Here is a 22,413-nt window from a genome sequence, read left to right as displayed (position 1 = left end):
AGAAGAGTGGGAGAGATGAGTGTGTATATGTTACCTGTATCCCAGCACTCCAGCAGTGTACTGAGAGCAGAACGCAGAAATTCGACCCATGCAGCACGGCTCTTCTCAGCTCTGCTCATGGGAGAGGACAAGACGTTGCGCAGTGCCTGCAGGGCGCCAGACACCAGTATTCCTCTGTTTGCTGCAACAAACCCCCTCACTAGCTCCTTCAGCACCCCAAGCAGTAGATACAGCACGGTGGGCAACACAGACACGCTGCCTGATAAAACACCAGTGATTCTCATTATCATATCATTGATACCAACACAACCAGTACAGGCACTTAAAGTCAGTAATATGCACGTAGAACTAAACTATACAATGAGTGTGTCCAATTTCAAGCATAAACCTTTATACTATGTGCTGCATTCTTTGGGAGCACTGAATTTGATTGTTGTTGCTACATCTATACCAATATAACATTTGAGCTGTGAAATAAATATGCATGACTTTTTCTAAAAGGCCAGTTGACACTTACTTCCAATATAGCACTTACTAGATTCATTTTATTTAAATAGGCAACATATTTTTGTTTAAGATATTTATCTAGAAAATAGTAAAACGTCTGTTAAGACTACAATGTCAGGATGTGGATGACATGATCCCCCCCCCCCCCCCCCCACCCCCCCCACCCCCCACCACCCAAAAGTCTCTCTCGTCCACCTCTCTTACCCTCGGGCGAGCAGATGGAAGGCAGCTCTGAAAGGATGCACAAAGCCAAAGTGACCAGCTTACAGTCACTGTCGTTGAGGGACCAGGGCAGTGCTCCCTGCCCAGTGGGGCTGCCAGCTAGCCGTGGACTGAGCTGCGGTAGCTTTCGGACCAGTATACAGAGACAAAGCTCCATAGCTCCAAACACAAGAGATTTCCCAGGGACCAGGCCACCCGTGTCTCGGCCCTCTCCAAACTCCGGTACTGTCTCCTTCTCAGCTGCACCATCATCCACTGAACAGAACATACAGAGCAAAGAGTGACAACTAAATTAAAGACCATCTTAACAAGTAGCAACAAAACACAAGCAGCCATCAGTGACAGAAGCCAGATAGTTGCCAACAACTGGTACAATATCATGCGCATAATGGTAATAGAGGCCTACTGCAAGGTAAAATTAGTATTTTTTGGCCCAACTTCTCCTTTAATCTGTATAATGACAGAAAAGGCAATAGAACATATTGCCAAAGAGTCTATGTAGGACTTTCACTTATTATGATCCAAAATCCAACAGTTTATTATTGTAGTACGTTCAAGTATTACCTTCTGCACTGTGGCGTTTCTCTCTGACGTGCTCCTGAGCTGCACACACCACCTGCCGCACCAGCTCCAGCACAGCCAGCTGGACCCCCGGGTACTCGCGTGTCACAATCAGCCTGTGGAGCACGCTAAGAAGCTCCACAGTCAGTGCCTGCAGACACAACACACACACAGCCAGAAAGGCCAAAAATAACTAGTAGGCCACAGACACAGGCCCCAAGAAGAGGTAATAAGAAACCAGACAGACCAAAGAAGCACATTTAAGATCATTACCAGTAGGCAACGCCACATTTAGAAGGATGAACACAAGAACTGTAACCTACTACAAGGGCTAAATCTTCTATTAGTGGAGACTCAATGATAAGAGCACTGCATGTTGAAGTACCTGGTCATTGCCCACTTTTGAACGGGGCCAAGGCACATTGAGTAAGGCCTGCAGGGCATGAAGACATGAGGTGATGTTCTCCATTTGGTTCTGAGAGTGGGGTGAGCACAGGAACTCAACACTGATCCCTACAAATATGAATCCAGATAACATCAGTGATTTTACATGCAAGACGTGAGCACCAACTACTTTCTGGTCATCACAACATGGCTAGTACAAGGTAGCAGGTTTTTAGAACTCCTAAGTACCTTCCTCTGCCAGCAAAGTAAATGTCAATCTAATGTATACAGAGTGAGTAAACTCCTTTATGTTTTCTTTGAGTTCAGTTAGACAGTTTAGTTAAAACTAAAGGCCAACATCAACTGGACAAGCTCCTCACCCAGGATGAGGTGGAGACGCTCAGTGTTGACATCCTCTGGGGACTTAATGCTGGCCAGAGTGGTGGACTGGCCCATGGAGGTTGGGGTGACAGGCCTGGAGAGGTTGGCCGGACCCTCGTCAACCATGATGAACTCTGTACTGTTGAGCCAGAGAGCGGTGGCATGGAGGATAGGAGCCCAGGCAAAACAGTAATGTTGACGAGCCTGTTCCATGATCTCTGCAGAATAGAATGAGCCGCCTGAGGAATAGAGGGAGAGTCTAATTACTCATCTACCCTTACAAAACTATTTAACCAAATGGTCAACAACTGGACAAATTAAAAATGATCAATATATACTAGTTGAACAACATTGTAGGGTGCAGTGGTGCAGCGTTGTTGGAAGGGTTTTTGTTTGTACTTTTTTTTTTTTAACTTTTTTATTGTCTAGACATTGGTTTAAAAAATTTAAATGATTAAACACTAGTTTTATCACAATAACCCTCTGCAGGCTGAGAATGAGTAACTTTTTATCCTCTTTTCCTAAGTGCCATGCTCTTTGTTAGCAGTAACCTGTAGTTGGAAGCTGACTGGCATAGGTTGGAGGCAGAGTGAGCAACGCATGGTCCTGCAGTGCAGCCAGCCACAGGCGGCTCAGCGTAGCCAGGTCACCCTGCACCAGCTTCAGCAGGCCAGATCCTGCTGTCTCTGCAGTTCCAGGATCCTCGCACTGTTCTTGTTGCTGTTCCTGATGCCACCAAGCAGGACTCTCCTTCTGCCTGGTGGACTGCACTGCCACAATATACACCTAAAATAACAGATGCAAGGGGGGGAAAAACTGCTATTATGACTTTGAGATATACACTCACTGAGCACTTTATTGGATACTTCTACTTTGTATCTACACTCATCTTCCATTTTATCTGGTCCACTTACCACAGAGGTGCACTTTGCATCTACAATTACAAACTGTAATCTATTTCTCTGCATCATACTGTACATAGTTTAATTAGAAATGTCCTGATTCGTTTTTTTAGTCCTCCATTCTCATCCTTATATTATACAGCTGACACAGAGCCACATCTGCTATGTGTGTTTTCACAGGTACTGTTGAGGGTTGCACCAATACGTGAATTCTGGGATGATGCCAATGTTTTCATGTACGAATCTATTTGTGCGGATACCGATCATATCGATTTATAAAATGATATAAAATTGCACCCACTAGGATTAGCATTACAGGGAAATGTGACATTTATTAATTGGGTTACAATGCAGTAAAAATGCAGACAAAATGCAAACAAGTAATGATAAATGTTGATTAAAAAAAAAACTCTTCTGAATTTTTGAATTGGTCCAAGGATTTATGGGGTCATTTCAGGGAACTAAATGCATACATACAAGGCCCAGAAAGGAGAATCCAAAACAGGCTGAAGCTTTTGAGACCTACACTGATGCATTGCCAATTTGGCAATTGAGAGACTGATTGAATTCATAGAGTTTGCAGCAAAAGCTCACAACATTCAGACTTGTTTGTACCAGGCTATATGTGGGTCAACTAATGGTACACTACTGGCACACCAATGGAACACCATGTTTAGCTTGATGAAAGTAAGCCGGTCCTTCTCACCTCTGCCCAGGCTTTCAGCACAGCCAGTGTCTCCATGGTAAAAGTGCTCTCATTATAGAAGGGATTGGGCACATCTCTCCCTCCCTGAACCTTGACCAGCGAGGACGCCAGAAGCTGGTGCACCCTCCTCAGGTCCCGGAGATCGCTGACAACCCCACTGGTGATCCATGCACTACAAACCTGCACAGCAACAAAAAGAACAAGAACAGAACTCAGTGCTCCCAAGGCAACCTCTGAAAGAGCTCTTTTAAAGGCTGTGGTAAACAGCTAATGCTCAAAGGGAAAAGTAGGTCAAGCAGACCCCAAGTGTATTCAAGTTATCTGAAAAACAATCATCACAGCATACTGAAGGAGACAAACTGCGGTGTCACATTTGTTAAATGACTGTAGGTCAACATACCTAAACTGCAGCATTTAAAATGACAGCCACACAGCAAAAAGCTTTGCAGTTTCAATCTCTAACTGTGAGCTAGCCAGTGTAGTAATTTGTTATGGTTACACAATTTAAAAATACACAATTTATTTTAAAACAGAGCATAAACACCACATGTTTTTCTTAAGCATAGAAGGGTCAGACCTGACAGGCTTTAGCAGTAACATCAGGTGGGGCATCCACACTAAAAGCAGGTCTCAGAGCAGCTCCCACCTTCAAACAAAAGAGTCCATTAGTATAAGACAAACTGTCAGTGTTTCAAAGGATGAGCACCAAATCATTTTTAAACTTTATCTGACTTACTGCAAATCAGCAACAGGTTTTCATAGAACTTACAACAAACCTATAGTAACAATTTTATCATATTACCAAAACGAAGTCTTAGCTAAGCACACACAGACAACGCAATCTGGTATAACTCCTCTATGTTTCTCTCTCTCTCTTTCTATATCTCATACTATGAGAAAAAAGAAGAGATTTTTACTCCAAAAGAGAATAACCAAAGAGCACTAATAAATGACAACAAGATGCATCATCCATACTGATACTGAAAAAAAAAAACATTAACCTATAAAAACGCAGTGCCTCCCCAGATATTGGCAACCCTGGTAAATGTTAGCAAAACAGGCTGTGAGAAACATTTATTACTTTTGATCTCATATATATTAATAAAAATCTAAATTTTATTTGAAAATGTAGTGATTGTACTTAAACAACCAGCTATGACTTTAAATGAGTTGACACACAGGCCAAACTACCTTAGTCATCCATCACTATGAAAAAGACCAGAGAATGCAGCAGTGTTTTGCAGCAAAAGGCTGTTGAGCGGCACAAATTAGGAAATTATTACAAGACAATAACTAAACAGTTGAAAATGATTATTGTAACAATCAGGGCAATAATCAAGACGAATGAAACAACTGGACATGTTAAGAATCTGTCAGGAAAAGGATGCATGTCAATACTGACCCCACACATAGTAAGAGAGATGGTTAAGAGTGGCAAAAGAATGTCCAAGAATCACAGCTAGGGAATTGCAGGCATTAGTTAGGTCTTGGGGTCAGAAGATCTCCCATACTACAATCAATCACAGCCTACATGACCGCAAGTTGTCTGGGAAGGTTACCAGAAGGAAGCCTCAAGGAACTGTCAAGGAACAACAAACTGAAGCGTCTAAAATTGCCAGATGTTTCTGGAACATTCAGTGGGACTGTCTTCCATGGTCAGAGGAGCCCCCCCCCCCCCCACCCCCCAATCCCCCCTAAATTCCTTACAATTGCATGTTGAGAAACGTTGTTCTTAAACTGTTGGACTATTTGCTCACGCAGTTGTTCACAAAGTGGTGAACCTCACCCCATCCTTGCTTGTGAACGACTGAGCCTTTCAGGGACGCTCCCTTTATACCCAATCATGACACTCCCCTGTTTCCAATTAACTTGCTCACCTGTGGAATGTTCCAAACAGGTGTTTTTTGAGCATTCCTCAACTTTCCCAGTCTTTTGTTGCCCCTGTCCCACCTTCTTTGGAACATGTTGCAGGCATCAAATTTAAAATGAGTGAATATTTGCAAAAAACAATAAAGTTTATCTGTTTGAACATTAAATATCTTGTCTTTGCAGTGTATTCAATTGAATATAGGTTGAAAAGGATTTGCAAATCACTGTATTTATGTTTTACACAACGTCCCAACTTCATTGGAATTGGGGTTGTATATTTTAATGAAAGATCAAAAGGATAAGCAATGAAAAATTACAACTTGTTATGCTTTTGTTTACCAGGGGTACCAACATTTGTGGAGGGCACAGTACATTTTTATATTTGTTTAATATACTGCTTTTGTCTGTGTTGCATGAGAACTCCAGATTTAAGCTATCCACGCAGTCTGTCAATGAAAGACCTTCACATATTACAGATGTGCAGCTGATCTTTTCGAAAGATGGGATAAATCATAGGCGGAACGTGCTTAAAGAAGAGCACAAAGTGCTCAATTTTGTGTATGTATTACTGAGACTCTTACAATGGCCTGGTACTGCTCTAGAATGACATGCCCAGGGAACTCTGGTTCTGTAACACTGGCAAATTTGTGGATGATGACCAGCAACATCTGTAAGCCGGCCAGCCTGAGCTGCTCACTGTGGTCCGTAGCTGCCATGAAGGCCATGCGTACCAGATCGGCCAAATGGAGAACCAGGAAATCTAAAGGAGAAGAAATGCAGTATGTGTCAGACAGCTGAAAAGTCTGGAACAACAACAACAACAACAACTCACACAGAGACCTGAGAATTTTGTCACATATCAACAGCGCTGGTCAGATTGGTCTGAGCAAAAACACGGGCAGTAGATCCATGAAGATGCAATGAGCAACACCAAAAGATTACTGGAGGGCTTCCATTAATTTTTTAAGAACAAAAGGATTACATCTAGCAGAACAGCCTGACCTGTGGACTCGTGCAAGCGCTGCTCCTGAGCCAGCACCATGTCAAAGTGAGCCGGATCTCCACTCTCACACTGCACTATAATGCGGCAAACACACTCAACAGCAAACACTCGCGTAGACCATCGCAAGTTGTTGAAGGGCCCACTGTGTTCGTGCTTGGCATGGAAGGCAGAAGAGTCATCAGCATCCTCTTCCTGGTTGGTCTCCACCAGTGTGGTTGCTGCCAAGTCTGACAACATATACACACAAAAGTGAAATGCAATGACGAGAGATGGTGGAACACTTATGTTAAGGTGCTTGTTTATGACCTTCAAAGAAAAACAACTAATTCTTTCTTTCTTTCTTATATAGATACCCATCAAAATAATTCAGTGTTAAAGGCAACCAATATCACATGCTAAATATGTACACCAATCAGGCATAACATTATGACCATCTCGTTTCTACGCTCATGGTGTGTTGTGCTGGTAGAAGTGGATCAGACACAGCAGTGAGGCTGGAGGTTTTAAACACTGTATCCGCTCACTGTTGACTCTATTAGACACTCCTACCTGTGAGTCCACCTTGTAAATGTAAAGTCAGAGCCGATAGCTCATCTGCTGCTGCACAGTTTGTGTTGGCCATCCTCTAGTCCTCAGTGATCCAAGGACGCTGCCCACAGGACGCTGTTGGCTGGATATTTTTGGCTGGTGAGAGTCCAGCCAAATTCTCAGACCAGCAGTGACACTGAGGTGTTTAAAAACTCCAGCAGCACTGCTGTGTCTGATCCACTTGTACCAGCGTCAGTGTTACTGCAGTGCTGAAAATGATCCGCCACCCACTCTGCTCTGTGAAGGTCCATGGGGGTCCTGACCACTGAAGAAAATGGTAAAAGGGGCCTAACAAAGCATGCAAAGAAACAGATGGACTACAGTCTGTAATTGTTTTAAGAATTACACAGGGCACCTATATAGTAAGTAGAGCTGATAAAATGGGCAATGAGTGTAGAAACAAGGGGGTGGGCATAATGTTATGCCTGATCAGTGTATAAAAACCTATAAAACACCTTTCATGTGACCATGTCACATTGGCACTAATCTGACACTTCTTTCTAAACTACTGAACTTTAAAATACACCATTTTCAATTAAATGACTGCACATAAAGCTTAATTACATAAGATTATTTTGTTAAAATGAAAAAGTAGCAGCATTACTGGGGTACAAAGGAGTTTTTATGACTGTCATATGTCTACTATTAACGCCACTCACATAGACTCAGAATGAAAATTCCTCACAATGTACATAATTCACTTCAATTCTAGGGCACTAGGGGTCATTGGGCAGAAGGCAGGAAACTCCCAGGACAGGTCGCCATTCCATCGTAGGGCAGACAGACATATACATTCACACACACATTCACACCTAGGAGCAATTTAGCATGCACAATTCGCCTGACTGCATGTCTTTGGACTGTGGGAGGAAACTGGAGTACCTGGAGAAAACCCACACAGACAGAGGGAGAACATGCAAACTCCTAAAGCACAACTAGTGATACAAAATGTTGTTCCACACATTGTATGTAAACACACATTTCCAAATTCCCAAATCTCTCACACTCCAGTTTTAAGATGAGCATCTAAACATGCCATCATGTTCAAAACTACTCAAACACTACTACCCCACAGGTAACACAAGTAACACATAGCATCATGTGACAGTGTGTGTGTGAGCGTGTGTGCTATTTCAGGATAGACCTGTTACAGGATTTGATCAGATTCATTTTTTTAATTAATACATAATGAAATAAAATAAAAGTTTTTTTGATAATCAAATTAACTCCACAGAAAAGCTGGTACAACCAGCAAGAGGATACTTGGGCATTGATGAGTTAATCTTTCTGAACAGAATTGATTTTGCCTGACGTTTTCATTCTTGCTAAAAATGGTAGCAGGAGATCAAGTGATCAGCTGCTTGTGAAATAGCCCACTGTTTGATTGAACAAGTGTGAGTTGATGCGCTGCTGCTTGTTTGGCATGAAAACCCACAGCCCTTTGAGTACCAGACTGGAAACCACTGTATATTTCATCTTTAGCATTTCTTCCATTAACATGTTAGGGGTGAGACATGGATTCACCAGAGGATGCGGAGAGCACGTCCTTGCAGAGCTTTAGCCAATGGGCCAGTTCACTCTCAGCAGCGGAGCTCATCATCTGAACCAGCGTGTCCTTGATGTCTTGTCGGAGCCGGGGGTCCGACTCCCGATCCAGCAGGCTGAACAGAGCTCCCTCCAGACCTACTTCTTTAATTGTCACATCTACAAGACAAAACCAGACAAAATTTAGATCCAAACATGCTGAATATTTATACGGAGGAAGATAATCTTGTTTAATCTCAGTGCCCATGATGACTCTGTGATATCATTTTTTGTTAAGATCCTTTAAGTTCTAGGAAAGTCCTAAAGTGAACTTCTCTCCCTCTAAAATTAGTGGAAGCAGAGTGCAAGGTTACTAGTGGGCATTTCTACAGTTTAAAAAAAAAGGGTAATACTTTCACTCCTTTCACATTCCGGTTTGATCCCCAGAGCCGACAGTACATGACTGAGGTGTCCTTCAGCAAGGCACCTAACCTACAACTACTCCCTGGGCGCTGCGGATAGGGCTGCCTACCACTCTGGGCAAGTGTGTTCACCTCCCCCTAGTGCGTGTGTGCTCACTAGTGTGTATGTGGCGTTTCACTTCATGGATGGGTTAAATGCGGAGGTGAAATTTCCCGATTGTGGAACTTATAAGGGTCACTTAATCTGAATTTAATTTAAAAACATGTGAGATACAGAAAATGAGAGAGTAAGTCTTGGTGGTGTTGACTCACCCAGCTGCGTGTTATCTCTTCGAGGCAGCTCCTTCACCAATGCCACAGCATGCTCAGACACCTCAACAGTCTCACGCTGGGCCAGCTGACGCAAGCATGCTACAACTGCTCGTCGTAGGGACAGGTACAGACTGCATAGGTTTACCTGGACATACATCACACACAATATTGTTTCTCCAAATATTCTTGATTTACTGTGCAAAAGCCAGAGACCACCATTCACTTATTTAACTTCCCATCATCAAGTAAAGGTTAGCAGTTTTTCTGGATAAAGAAATTGCAGTTCTCAGAACAATGGACCGACAACCCAAATCAGACTTCAACATCACTGAATGTATGTTGGTTTACTTGGATCATGAGAAAAAGTACATGTAGACTTCTGAGACTTCTAACTTTGAAGTGTGCACAATAAATACAGTGCAGAGTGTGGACACAGTGTTAAATGTGTTTTTCTGATGCTAAAAAATGTATAAATTGTATTAAATGGCCATTTTGAATGGAAACTGGAAACTGTAAATTAAATAAATGAAGTGCGGCCTCTGACTTTTGGACAGTCCTGTAAAATATTAATCATTTTCGGAACTGGAGCTGTATGAACAGCAAGTCCTCAAGTGCTTGACAGACAAATACAAAAAGAAACAGAAAAAAAAAAACAAAAAAAACAAAACAGCAGCAGTCTGTGGTAGCCAAGATGCAGTTAACCCTGTAACACTTAACCAATCGGCAACAAATCCAATTTCTGTACTGAGAGGAAAAGTGTAAGTAAGGAAGCAGGGCTACTGCCAAGGTTTGTTCCTACAATCAAATGATACAACCAACAGAAATTGTAATTTTTATTTCACAGAGCACTACTGCGTAGGCATGCCAAACGAACAGGCATACTTAGAATAGTGCTCTATTTTCAAAAAAGCACGTAGAAAAAAAGAGAGTTTCAACGTAATGAACTTCCCAGGCAGAGGTCTCATCAACTACCTTACACGAGCCAATGAAGGACTCAAAGGGGCAACCGCTCTCTCAAAACCGACAGCAGGTGACGCACGAAAGTTCCATTTTAACCGTTAATCTCTCTCAGCCCAATACTGCAGCTCCACAGGCCGCTAGGTTAGAACATGAGTTCTCTGTTAGAGTCTAATCAATGCTTGAAGGAAACGTCGTGTGATCCCTTGGTATTTCTATTCTTTCTCCGCCCTGCATAGTGCTGAATCCCGCCTAAATGGCTTCAGTCTATCCCTGTAGCCAGTTTTATGTCCGCTTTGAGACGCTCAATCCCCAGGCTGTCGGCCAGCCTTTTGCCAAGTCAGTTACCGTAGCTGTTCCATCAGCGTCTCAGGAGGTCTTATGATTTCAACAGGTAGCCCTCTCCTCGACATGCTCTGCGTTGCCTCCTCCACGGTCTGGTATGATTTTATCCCATGTTCATATTTCTCTCCTAGCCTGGCAGGGTACAGGGTCTGAAAGTGAATTTCGCTGTCCTTCAGCACTTGCCGAACAGCTGCGCATGCCATGCCATCTTTTGCCATGCCAAGCGGAAAACCATTTCCTTTATTCTGAAGCTGAGAAACTTCACCAGATGGATCTCGGATGTGCTCCCGCTGGCGGCTGCGACCCGAGAGGGTGATGGAGCTCTTTCAATTTGAGGATGAACATCTTCGGGTAGGTCGAGATTTTCCCGTAAATGTTAGTAGTTGGGCAACTGGGATTCCATATATTCTGATATTCTTGTGTCTAGAGTGGCCCACTTGATCTGTTATTTTAGCTTCTAATTGCATTTGTAGCTTCAGCATTCCTGCTAAAATGTCTTTGGTGCTCTGAATTCTTTCCTCTATTTTCTCAGTTCTGCTTTCCGCCTCAGCAAGTCTAGTGTTTGGTTTTGTAATATCCCTCTCAACGTCAGAGCCGTTTTTCGTTGTCAGGTCTGAAATCTCTTCATTCTAATTAGAGCCAAATCTACACTGTCGTCTCCGACGCATGTACAACTCTCACAGACCCGGTCATCCTCCAGGAAGCTGCTGCGGCTTCGTCTCGCTTCATCACGCATCTCCGTTTGTTGCGTGGTCTGCCTGCTCCTTAACTTAGTAACCATCTTTACCCCTTCTTGTATGCCGTTTTAAGCCACACAGTACAAAATTCGAAGTTTTATGGGGCTTTCAACTAGTGTCGCTTCAGGAGAACCTCCTTTATCCAACATCTTTGCTGGTGTCAAAACCGGAAGCCCTTTTATACAACTCCAACTGTCTAACTACTTTAAGAAGGTTATAGTCTTATGAAAGGAGTGAGCCATCATAAACTTCTTTTGTACTACCATTAACATCATTTGGTTCTAGAGCCCATTTGTCAAACACAAGGCCTGTGGGCCAGATCAAGCCTGCAACACAATCTTATCCAGCCTGCAAAATTACTTACAATTTCTATTAATATTAGCCCATTTCACAATGCCCTGCACTACAATCCCCAGCATGCAGTGCAACATAATGTGCGCTCTCACCCCACTTCCCCAACAATCTATGAGGCAGCAGTTACACCTCAGTTCTAGAGGGAAAAATCTTTAGAGGGAAAAAGCTTACAACACACTGTGAACAATGCTAATAGTCTGAAAGCTGTTTGTAATTTCCAGTGTGTGTATGTGTGTAAAGCCCTGTGAATATAAATCCCTGGCATTAGCCCTGCAATGACAGCTCATGCGCAAAACCAGAATGCCTGTTTTGTTAGTCTGCATTAAGAAAAATATAAACAAACAACAGAGTGGCAGGGAGAGGAAGATGAAGAGAGAGGGGGAGAGGGAGACAGAATAAAGATAGCAAGGCTAGTGAGAGACAAATTACACCACATGAGGAAGGACAAAAAGAGCAAACAGATAACATCCTTTAAAACTGCAGTCTGGTGGTGTGGGAGGGTTGGGGTGGGGTGACATACCAACACAGAATAATCCAACAAGATCTCCTGAGCAAGAGAACAGAGAACATCATGGTCATGACAAGAGAGGGAAACTCAAGCACCATGGAACATCTCAGCTCTGCCCGAGTCTGAATCTGAGGACCACTGAAGATGACTACTATTATTTGCTCTACTAAACGTCTAATGAGCAAATGCTTGGGGTAAACATTTACAATCTGAAGGACAAAAAAAGACAAAGTAACAAAGGCAAAAAAGCACTTGTGCATACGTCATATGCAAAAGGGCACCCTTAGAGAAATTACATTTTGTTGAATTTCATAGTGAAAATTAGTGAACATACTTCTGCACATTTAATCCACAATTACTGCTTATTTGCTGAATTTAACCTTAAAACTTATAATTTATAGAAAAGTGTAAAACATGTCTTGTGCAAAAGTAATGGCAAATTTCATTTATGTTTTTCTTTCCTCAATATGGTAAGCTTAGCAAATAAACAGCAATTGTGCACTTAAATGTGAAGAAAACATTTAAGTGTATTGTCTGTAACTTATTTTCAACAAAACACAATTGATTGAGGGTGTTCAAACTTTGCAGAAGACATTGTACATTGAGTGAATATTCAGGATCTGTGTTTAAATATGAGATAATGTGTGTGGTTGAGGCTTATGTGCAAGTATATCTGTGTCCCTGTGAGAGAGTGTGTGTTCTTGAGAGCGAGAAAGAGATTGAGCAAGTAGACAATGTGTTGTGTACACTCACGCAGAGGCTGGGAACCAGGCTGGCCAGGTTGACATGGCGGGGTGAGAACATGTGCAGCTGCTGCAGGCAGGTGATGGCCTGGGCCTGCACCAGACAGTCTGGACTGTCCTGCATCACTGCACAACCCACTAAACACGAAGTCCTTACTGCACAAACACCTGCACCCTCCCCTGGACATAAAACATAAGCACATATGTCACATCAACATCTGAATTACAATCACTTTATTTGCAGGTATATGTCATATACATCATTGGCACTAGAGAACGGGCAATTTGATGGCTCTAAATCAACAAGATAATTTTTTGCATGAGGTGGTGATCAGCAACTTTGCTGCAGAACTGCATGTTGAAAAGAAGAAAGAAGACAAACACCAAATACAAATGTGAGAGTTTGAGATTAAATGACAGCGCGCATGTGACTCTCTGCAGGCTCTGCAATTTAATACCATCATTATTAAATGCAGATTTGAATACTTTCTGCAAAAATATTTGCCCTATAAGGAGATCAATATCGTTAAACTCCCCTCAAGGCAGAGCACCACACTAACAGGTACTCAGAATGGATTAACATTACTGATTTAAGTTATAGTTGAACACTCTGATGGACACAATATGAAGAAATGGCATAGGAGCATGTCTAAACAACCATAATGATCTCTGAATGTGCACAATTATACAAAGTGTAAACGACCCCCTGCTGCACCATTTCTAAACAATGCCCTTTTGCCCCCACAATCCTGCACACGGTCTCTTAATACTACTCTCTCACTTACTACGTTTGAGTAAGTGAGATGAAGAGGGAAAAAAAAATTGACATCTGCTTTAACCTTAACAAAAAACCACTGCCAGTAAGGCTTACTGTCAATCAAATGCTGTGGACGGGATGTTAGGTCTATGTTTCAAGAGGAGGCAATGGGAAACTGTAAGCTTGGCTGTACAGGTGCATTAGCAACTGCTGCTAGTGACATTTTAAACTCAGCAACTAGGGTGAGGATAATCTTGTCCATTTTTTCGTGGTAATGATTTCTGACCGACTAGGAGAGCTTGCGCCTGCACATCGACCATGACTGGCTTCGGGCAGAGGCTTCAAGGACTGTATGAGCGGACAAAACCGTGCAAGGCACTAGAACAATGTGCTTATGGAATCCCAAAACCTGTTTCTGCCTTTCAACAAAGCCTAGTACCAACTTTAATTGAATATATGTCACTGTAGTGTTTAGATGCTGAATAAGATAAGAGTAAACTCAGAAAAGCTTGGCGCTGTATTGCAGGAGAGAGAGAAAAGGGTTGTGGGCGTTCAGAGTTTAAGCATGCATGTTTATACGACAACCTTGCAGGTCAGGTCCCAGCGATGTGATGAGTGCGTTGAGGCAGCGGCCCAGGCTCTGCTGCACCTCCACGTGTGTGTGTGGTGTTAAGAGAAGCAGCCGCAGCACTAGAGTCAAGCTGGCATCTATATGACTGCGATATAGAGGCCCTGCAAGGTCCACCACCATGGATAAAGAATGGAGAGACCACATCTGCAATACGCAAACATCAAAAACAAAATCCTTTGAAGACAGCACATGCATTTCATGTCAAATTAACCAATTCTCCACTATGCAAACCTAGGATTGCATATTACACATTGGAGAAGGCACAATCTTTCTATCAGTTCCCATTACGATTCAAAAAGAAAAAAGACTACTATCCCAAAGATATTAGGGTCCTGTATTTCACCTGGACTTCTGGTGAGGTGTTGTCTTGGGAGAGTGTAAAGAGGACTCCAACACAAGCACTGAGGTGCTGTGGGGAGCTGATACCCCCCATGTAGCGGTACAGACAACCCAGAGCCAAGGAATGGCCTGTACGTGTGACAGCGTCCCTTGCTATCTTTAACCTGGGAAGCAAAAAGAAGTACTGGTTTTCACCCTTCCACATTTCTATACTCTTTACAATATCTAATCAACAGTCTATGTTGTCAGTTTATTCAAGTTATATAGTTAAATTATAGAGTTAACTGATTCTGTTAAGGGAGCAAAGGTTTGAGGGTCTCCCAATTTGTGTATAAAGGTTACTACAATCTGGATACGTGTATTTAATTCACGCTTTTTGTGCAATTTTAAACACAGATGAATTAAGACATTTTATTTAATGTCAGACTTTTAAATGAACTTTCAGCAGCAGACACTCACTTGTCGAAGCTCATCAGGCTCAGAGAGACTGTGAAATTTGGTTCGTTGAGGACTTGTGCAAGTCGGGCAAGACCCTCAGCAGCCACACAGCGCAGGAGAGGATTCGAACTCTCTAGTGCCCCTAACAGGAGAGAGAGACCTGGCTTCTGCACTTCCTCTGGACCCAATGTTTCATGATCCAAGGCCAAACCCTAGTAATAGAGAGACAGAGAAAACTTGTCAAAGCATGCAAATGAAGAAAAAAAATTAAGCCTGATTAATCTGTTTAAAATACTCCGCTAATTCAAACTTGTTACAGGAAAAGGATTTCAATGAATAAATAGTGAAGATTCCAACATGCCAACTAGGACATCCCACATGGCAGTAAGGTAAAACAATGCCCCAATAATTCCACAACCCAGTGCAATATCTCTAAATATAAAACAATGAAACGAAAATGACAGAAAAGGAAGTTGCATGTTCAGTGAGTCCACAACTGTATCCAGTAACTGGATGTGTTTACTTTCAGAGTGCAGCAAAAAGCAGTTGTGGCATGGACTTGGGCTGTCTGTTGTCGGGCACCCTTCAGTAGCCTCACACACTCGCAAAACTGCTCCAGCACTTGGGCCCTGAGATAACAGACAGAGAAATGTTACTGCAACAGAAATTTCAGAACTATTCCTGGATCTGGCATTTTGAAGTACAAAAGACAGTGGTAGTTATTTGAGTTGAAACCTCATCACAGTTAATTATACAACTGCACACAGCACCTTTACACAGAAGCAAATAACTAAAAATATTTGGAGAAAATTAATTTTTTAAATAATTAGTGGACCATCAGACAAGTCTGTCATACATTTATATGTCATGGGAGGAAAGGTGTTAAGCCTGATGCAGTAATCAGGATAACAGGAGGACCAGGGATTTCAGACAGCCTTGAAAAGAAATCCTGTGAAATGCAGAATGGTGAAAATATTACACCTCTGCTGGATGGTCAGGTGGGGGAAAATGACCCCAAACAGCTGGACTGCAGCAACAGTTAGGGCAGCTGGTGGTGGAAGGGGTGCAGGTACCACCTGAGCTTTTACAAAGATGGTAAAAGGGTCGTACTCTAAAGTTCCTCCTCCTATACTGCCTCCATGTAGCTGTGGATGGACAAACAATAAAATTGTAACATGATTTAAAGCTGATCAGTGGAAAGATTTGAGAAATCCTAAACAGTTCATTATTAATTATAAAAATGTTAAGCTGCTTCAAATCCAAAAATACTTTAAAATAGTGTTCGTTTCTTATGTACTTTTCCCCCCTTCTCTAACATGTGACTCAACCCATCAGCTGTTTAACTAGCATGTAAACAGTTTATCAGTGTGCAGATCACTAAAATATATGGGGCATGGGTATTTCAGAGCCAGACCTATGAAATAATGTTCACAAATAATGATAATCTGCTAATATGAAATAAGTAATAATAAAATAAATGCTTAATAACAAGCACAGAGAGCCCAGTGCCTAGGCTGACCTGCTCCTCGATGTACTGCTGGTCCATGTCCTGAAGAGCAGGACCCAGCAAAGCCAGGTCCTGGTTGTGGCACAGGGTAGGCAACAGGCTGAGCTCAGCACATGCCATGTTCTCTGGACCAGTCAGGTCATGCCACAGCTGTTTCAATACCGTGTCAAAACATTCTGTACAAATAGGACCAAATCAATGTGAGGGCTCCCATAAACATTTTACCAAATGTCAGGATTTCACATAAATACACAGAGCTACACTCAGTGGTCACTTTATTAGGTGCACATGCTCATTAACAGTGAATCGTCTGACTAAAACTAAATTAATAAAACAGGCATACAGATCACCAAACTCGTGTCCAAATAAGGACTCCAGATCTAATATATATACCTAGAATACTGTCCATGTAGATTAAGTTGCCCAGTCTGTCTTGTGCCTTTATTTGCCTCGCAAAAATATACAATCTCTAGCTGTCAATCAGCATTTAAGTGTCTCAGGTTTCCTGCAAAGCCCCTGGGTCTTAATCCAACCGAAGAACATCTTTAGGATGAAGCTGGATAAGAGGCTCGCAGCATATACGCACGCCTGAAAAACGCTGCTGGGATTGCAAAATGCTGTTCACAGAGCAAGGACCAAAAATGTTGCCACAACCCTGCTGAGTGCATTCTACAAAATAGCAGGCTATTGTACTAAAGGAGATAAAAGAAAAAAAAGTCCTTGCAAGTTTCAGATGTATATGGTATATAGTGCCCTGGTATATGGAAACCGAGTAGGAGATTTCTAAAAAATTTTTTTAGTATTTTTAATAATCCATTCAATAAATGTCTAGAATTTGAGCACTACATGAACACAGTTCAAGTCTGGGGAGGGGGAGAGTGAATGTAAGCACCAGGAGCAGCACTTTACATTAAATCAGCCCAGGGGTGCACAACTTCAGTCCTAGAGGCCTGGTGTCCAACAGCGTTTGGTGATTTACCTGCTCCAACATATCTTATTACAGTTGTCAGTTAATTGTCAGGTTACGTGGGTGTGTTTGAGCAAGGAAACCTCCAAAAAGTGCTGGACAATGGTCCTCAAGGACCAGAGTTGTGCATCCCTGAGTTAGCCAATTACTAGACATAACTTAGAGAACTGTATTTTGGTCATTTCTGTCAATATCTGAGTAAAAGACAATTTTAGTTTAGCTTGCATTTTCATTTTCACTGTGCATTTAAGCCTGTTTTGTCAGTGATCATTGCTATTCTCCTCCAGATTATTTTAAAAACACCTGGTAAGCTGCTGCACGATCTTACCAGAGCAAAAAAGCTCAGAAATGTATCTAAATCATCATCTTGCGCAGTACAAAGAAAGATGCCATGTTAAAACTGAGCCAGAGAGCAGGTCAGACCATTCTTTCTTATAAACATTTACATGACAGTATATAGTTTCACTGGGCAAAAAATACATCACTTGTTCCTACAGTTCAAGACATAAAGACATAAATAAAGCCTGCAAGTTAAAAATACTTTAGTTATACTAATGTTTGTATGTGACGAACAAATAATCATACTGTTATGAAAAACTGTATTTGTAATATCTGAGTAAAATTAATTTTATTTTTTTAATGAATTTTGGTCTTATATTATTCATTCACGCTTTAGTCAGCGTCTTCCCCAGCTCCCTGCCTCAGCACCAAAGTATGTATTAAATCTGTGGGGAAACACTGTTGTGCACATTCCCTACATTTAATTGCATAACGCTTAGCATCACCAAGAAGTAAATAACAAAAAAGCTAGTTTTCACACAGCTCTTACCTTCATAGCTCTTGGGGGGCAATAGTGCAAGAATCTCATACACTCTCAGTCGGAAAACAGTGACAGCATTTTTGAGCTGGTTCCCATAGGATTTGACCAGAGAAGACAACCTTCATTATAAATAAAGATATATATTTATAAAATCTGATTCATTAATTTAAATAAAAAAAGAAATGCACTTTTAGATTTAACTGGTTACTCCTTACCAATGGTTGAGCTTCACATAATACCACATTAATTCGGCGTAGGTATCTATACATGTCTATACGTAATGCGTAGGTATCTATACATATCAGTAAATGCCCCCCCATCTGAATCTGGCACTCACTGAGTCAACAGGGCCACAGCACAGGAAAGGAGAGGAAGCACTCGACAAATGACATCATCGCTGAGGAGCACCTTGCAGTGCACCACCAAATTCTTCATTGCTAGAAAGGAAATGAAACACGCACACACGAAATCCACACCAATGATCAATGTGGATGACAAAACAAGAAAATGAAAGTGAAAGAACAAAAAAAAAAAAAGCTTTTCCACTGCATTGTACCAGCTCAAATTCCACTGCAGTTATATACCCCCCTCAATGTAGCTGGTTGTCATAGTGATGTAGCTGTCATAAAAATAGAAAAAAAAGAGTTTGGGAAATACATCAGAGTTCAGACAAGGAGACAATTCTGGTTGCTCAAATGCGACAAAACAGGGTAAGTGAAACTGACAGCAAATGTTAGCATATTTTTTACAGTGATCGTGAAGATTCTCCCTGGCCAACAAGTAGTCTGCAGTTTTTCCTATTCACCTTTGGTATCCGTTCAGCTTGCTTGGAATATTTGCAACATAAGCAATCAAGTTCCTACTGCATTTTCTTCAAAAGGCCTCATCAAATGCAAATATATTTGGGCTTTCTTATAGACCTTTCAGTCCAAACAGTATTTGGTGATGATATAAAAAAGGTTACAGAACCTAAAAACTTGGAACTATTTATGGAACTATTAACACTATTCTTACACATTCCATCAGAAACATACACAAATTATGAGCCATTATGAACCCTAATGAATTTAGTCATACATGAACTCATTGGATATGGACAATTCTGACAAATTAATTCAAACTGTGCTCACACAGTTAAAAAAAAGCTATTTAAAAAGCAATTAAGTAATCAGAACTCAGATATTTTACAAGCATAAATCTTCTGATCTATTTAAACCCAAGACACTGATCGTGATAGTAAAAAGGCAAATCTATCCAAAATCATCATTTATAGGGTATTTTCTATTGGGAAGTGGCTGCCCCAAACCCTTATCACTAAATTTCAACTTGTGAAAATAATATTTTTGTATTTTTCTCAATGTTTAAAAAGATGTTTTTGAAGTCTTTTAAAATTGCAGTTGATTTACCATGAGTTTAATTTTTAAATAACAAGGGAGAAAAAAATATTAAACGCTGTCCCACAGTTTTCATGCCATCCCTAAAAACAGTGTTTTGCATCATAGGACTATTATCACTATCGAAACACATTTCTGCAATACTGCATTTATACAAAAAATTTTCCATGCATTCAAACATTCAAAGCTGTGTTTGCTAGTCATGTATTAGCTAACATTTTTGCATTACGCTTAAAATTTGCTTAAATTGTCACTACTGAAACATGTGTTAATATTTTGGTAGTGACGTAGTGACAAAATGAAAGGTTCAATCATTTGTTTTAATAAAATAAAAATAATTAAGGTATAGAGTCACTCAAAAGGATTTTAGTCTTAAGAAAAATTGAGTAAAAGGTCAGGTTCATACTTTGAACTATGACTTTGGACCCTTTCCATATAAATTAACTGACTACAAATGAACTCCTACAATCAATCACAATAACATTTCTTGAAAACAAATGTGTACAGAATGTGTAGCATATTGTATTTACATGTATATTTCAAAAATTACTCAATGACACTACACCGACCTCTGTGTGTTTCATGAAACCATGTGTGCTTGACAACACTGGTACCTGTGATGGGTTTACCACCGTGCCTAAAAATATTCCAGGGGAAACACTGCATGCTTTTGCATACCTTAAGCTCCAAGTGCCCAGCAGCTTGGCCACTGAACATCCTGCCTTAGTCACTACACTTGCTGACTGTGGGCATAGTGTTCTATTAAGGAACTTAAAGCTGCTGTCACCTTTCTTCACATACTCTGATGTCTCTGGTATTAGCCTTGGATCCCAAGAAGTGGGCTGAGCAAATCATTTGGCAGACATTCCAGGCCACCTCCAGCTGTTCCTTCTGGGTTCGCTTGTGCTGCAGTTCATAAAATCTGCTCCCCCTCCCAGTCTAACCTTGCCTTGACAAACAAATCACTTCAGTGCCTCCCTCATGACTGGAACCTTCTACAGCTTGAGAGAATTTATCTATTTTTAGAAGGTGATGCACAAACAAATGGACAAATAAAAAAACAAAGGTGTCTTTTTTAAAAAGAATATTCAAGTATCACCCAAAAAAGATGTATGTGTGTGTAATTTTCAAATATAATTTTCCTTACAACAAAATGGTCTTGCTATAGCATGGTCTGGGGAATGTGATGCCTGTTCTTTAGCAACACATACATTGTAATGGTGAAGTACAGCACTACTGTACTAGATAATATACCCCATTACTGATTCTGATTTATGTGGAGGCTTAGACTCAGGGCATTATGCATGAAGGCTCAAAAACAGTCCCAGTATGTCATACACACATGACACACTCACCACACAGTGCTCCTGAGCGTCCCTCCAGGGTCACCTGCCAGGTGAAAGAGTCTCCACGCCTCAGTTCACTGTCCAGCTCCTTAACAGACTGAGGGAAGGCACATTTCCATAACAGCAGCATTCTGGGGAGATGATGCTCCACTACAGTGGGTCCTAAAGAAATGTTTTAGTCAGTTGCAACATTGGGCAGTTATCTACAATTAAAATATAATACAAACAAAATGCAATGTTCATAAATCACAAATCAATACCAGTTTATTCTATTATTTATGTTCAGCTAATATGGTGTATTCCATCTTTTCTGTAAAACAGAGTCAAGGTCTTTAGAGGGCACTGAAATGTACTCTTCACAAAAGAGTGAGTGACAAGTGGTGAGTGAAGTGTGCTTGAAAAAAAAAAGCACAAAAATCTCTATCCAATCTTTCTGTATATGTATCACACACTTCACTGTGGATTTGGAAAATGTAATATCACAGTACTTCAAAAACCTAAATATTTTTTCTGACATATGATAAGATGAAATGGACAAAGTAGTGCCCCCTTTTTAAAAATACAGTGGAGTGGAGAGGACAGAGGAGCCTCTTAAAAAAGAAGTTACAGGTCTGTGACAGCCAGAAATCTTGCTTGTTTGAAGGTGGCCAAATACTTATTTTCCACCATTATTTGCAAATAAATTCTTTAAAAGGGCAACAAAGGAGTGGCTTCGTAAAGCATATCAAGGTCCTGGAGTGGCCTAGCCAGTCTCCAGATCTCAACCCCATAGAAAACCTTTGGACGGAGTCTGTGTTGCCCCCCCGACAGCCCCAAAACATCACTGCTCTAGAGGAGATCTGCATGGAGGAATGGGCCAACATACCAGCAACGGTGTGTGCCAACCTTGTAAATACTTACAGAAAACGTTTGACCTGAAGATGAACTTGAGATTAACTTTTGTTATTGACCAAATACTTATTTTCCACCATTATTTGCAAATAAATTCTGTAAAAATCAGACAATGTGATTTTCTGAATTTTTTTTCCTCATTTTGTCTCTCATAGTTGAGGTCTACCTATGATGTCAATTACAGGCTTCTCTCATCGTTTTAAGTGGGAGAACTTGCACAATTGGTGACTGACTAAATACTCTTTCCCCCCCACTGTATTATTGAAAACTATGAATCTAATGATTTTCATCAGAGACA

General features: G+C 41.2%; 1 protein-coding gene across 3 annotated transcripts in view; it reads right to left on the bottom strand.

Moving 5' to 3' along the window:
- Positions 1 to 22,413, bottom strand: part of heatr5a (HEAT repeat containing 5a) — a 41,301-nt gene that overhangs the window by 5,207 nt on the left and 13,681 nt on the right. For 2 of the 3 annotated variants that reach the window (XM_017684724.2, XM_017684725.2), the window contains exons 12-34: positions 21,234 to 21,386; positions 18,822 to 18,921; positions 18,494 to 18,603; positions 16,710 to 16,873; positions 16,172 to 16,335; positions 15,714 to 15,819; positions 15,212 to 15,402; positions 14,757 to 14,916; positions 14,368 to 14,557; positions 13,036 to 13,205; positions 12,295 to 12,321; positions 9,382 to 9,526; positions 8,648 to 8,827; positions 6,535 to 6,762; positions 6,114 to 6,292; positions 4,241 to 4,309; positions 3,664 to 3,843; positions 2,607 to 2,841; positions 2,055 to 2,294; positions 1,676 to 1,803; positions 1,294 to 1,441; positions 712 to 984; positions 35 to 259 (exon numbers count right to left, since the gene is read on the bottom strand). In XM_017684724.2, the coding sequence (XP_017540213.1) occupies positions 35 to 259; positions 712 to 984; positions 1,294 to 1,441; positions 1,676 to 1,803; positions 2,055 to 2,294; positions 2,607 to 2,841; positions 3,664 to 3,843; positions 4,241 to 4,309; positions 6,114 to 6,292; positions 6,535 to 6,762; positions 8,648 to 8,827; positions 9,382 to 9,526; positions 12,295 to 12,321; positions 13,036 to 13,205; positions 14,368 to 14,557; positions 14,757 to 14,916; positions 15,212 to 15,402; positions 15,714 to 15,819; positions 16,172 to 16,335; positions 16,710 to 16,873; positions 18,494 to 18,603; positions 18,822 to 18,921; positions 21,234 to 21,386 (3,765 nt within the window). The remainder of the gene's footprint in view (positions 1 to 34; positions 260 to 711; positions 985 to 1,293; positions 1,442 to 1,675; positions 1,804 to 2,054; positions 2,295 to 2,606; positions 2,842 to 3,663; positions 3,844 to 4,240; positions 4,310 to 6,113; positions 6,293 to 6,534; positions 6,763 to 8,647; positions 8,828 to 9,381; positions 9,527 to 12,294; positions 12,322 to 13,035; positions 13,206 to 14,367; positions 14,558 to 14,756; positions 14,917 to 15,211; positions 15,403 to 15,713; positions 15,820 to 16,171; positions 16,336 to 16,709; positions 16,874 to 18,493; positions 18,604 to 18,821; positions 18,922 to 21,233; positions 21,387 to 22,413) is intronic. The other variant, XM_017684727.2, reaches the window with a different exon arrangement.

This window comes from Pygocentrus nattereri, chromosome 10, assembly GCF_015220715.1.
Source record: "Pygocentrus nattereri isolate fPygNat1 chromosome 10, fPygNat1.pri, whole genome shotgun sequence".
Taxonomy (NCBI): domain Eukaryota; kingdom Metazoa; phylum Chordata; class Actinopteri; order Characiformes; family Serrasalmidae; genus Pygocentrus; species Pygocentrus nattereri.
This window is presented reverse-complemented; position numbering and strand designations above follow the sequence as displayed.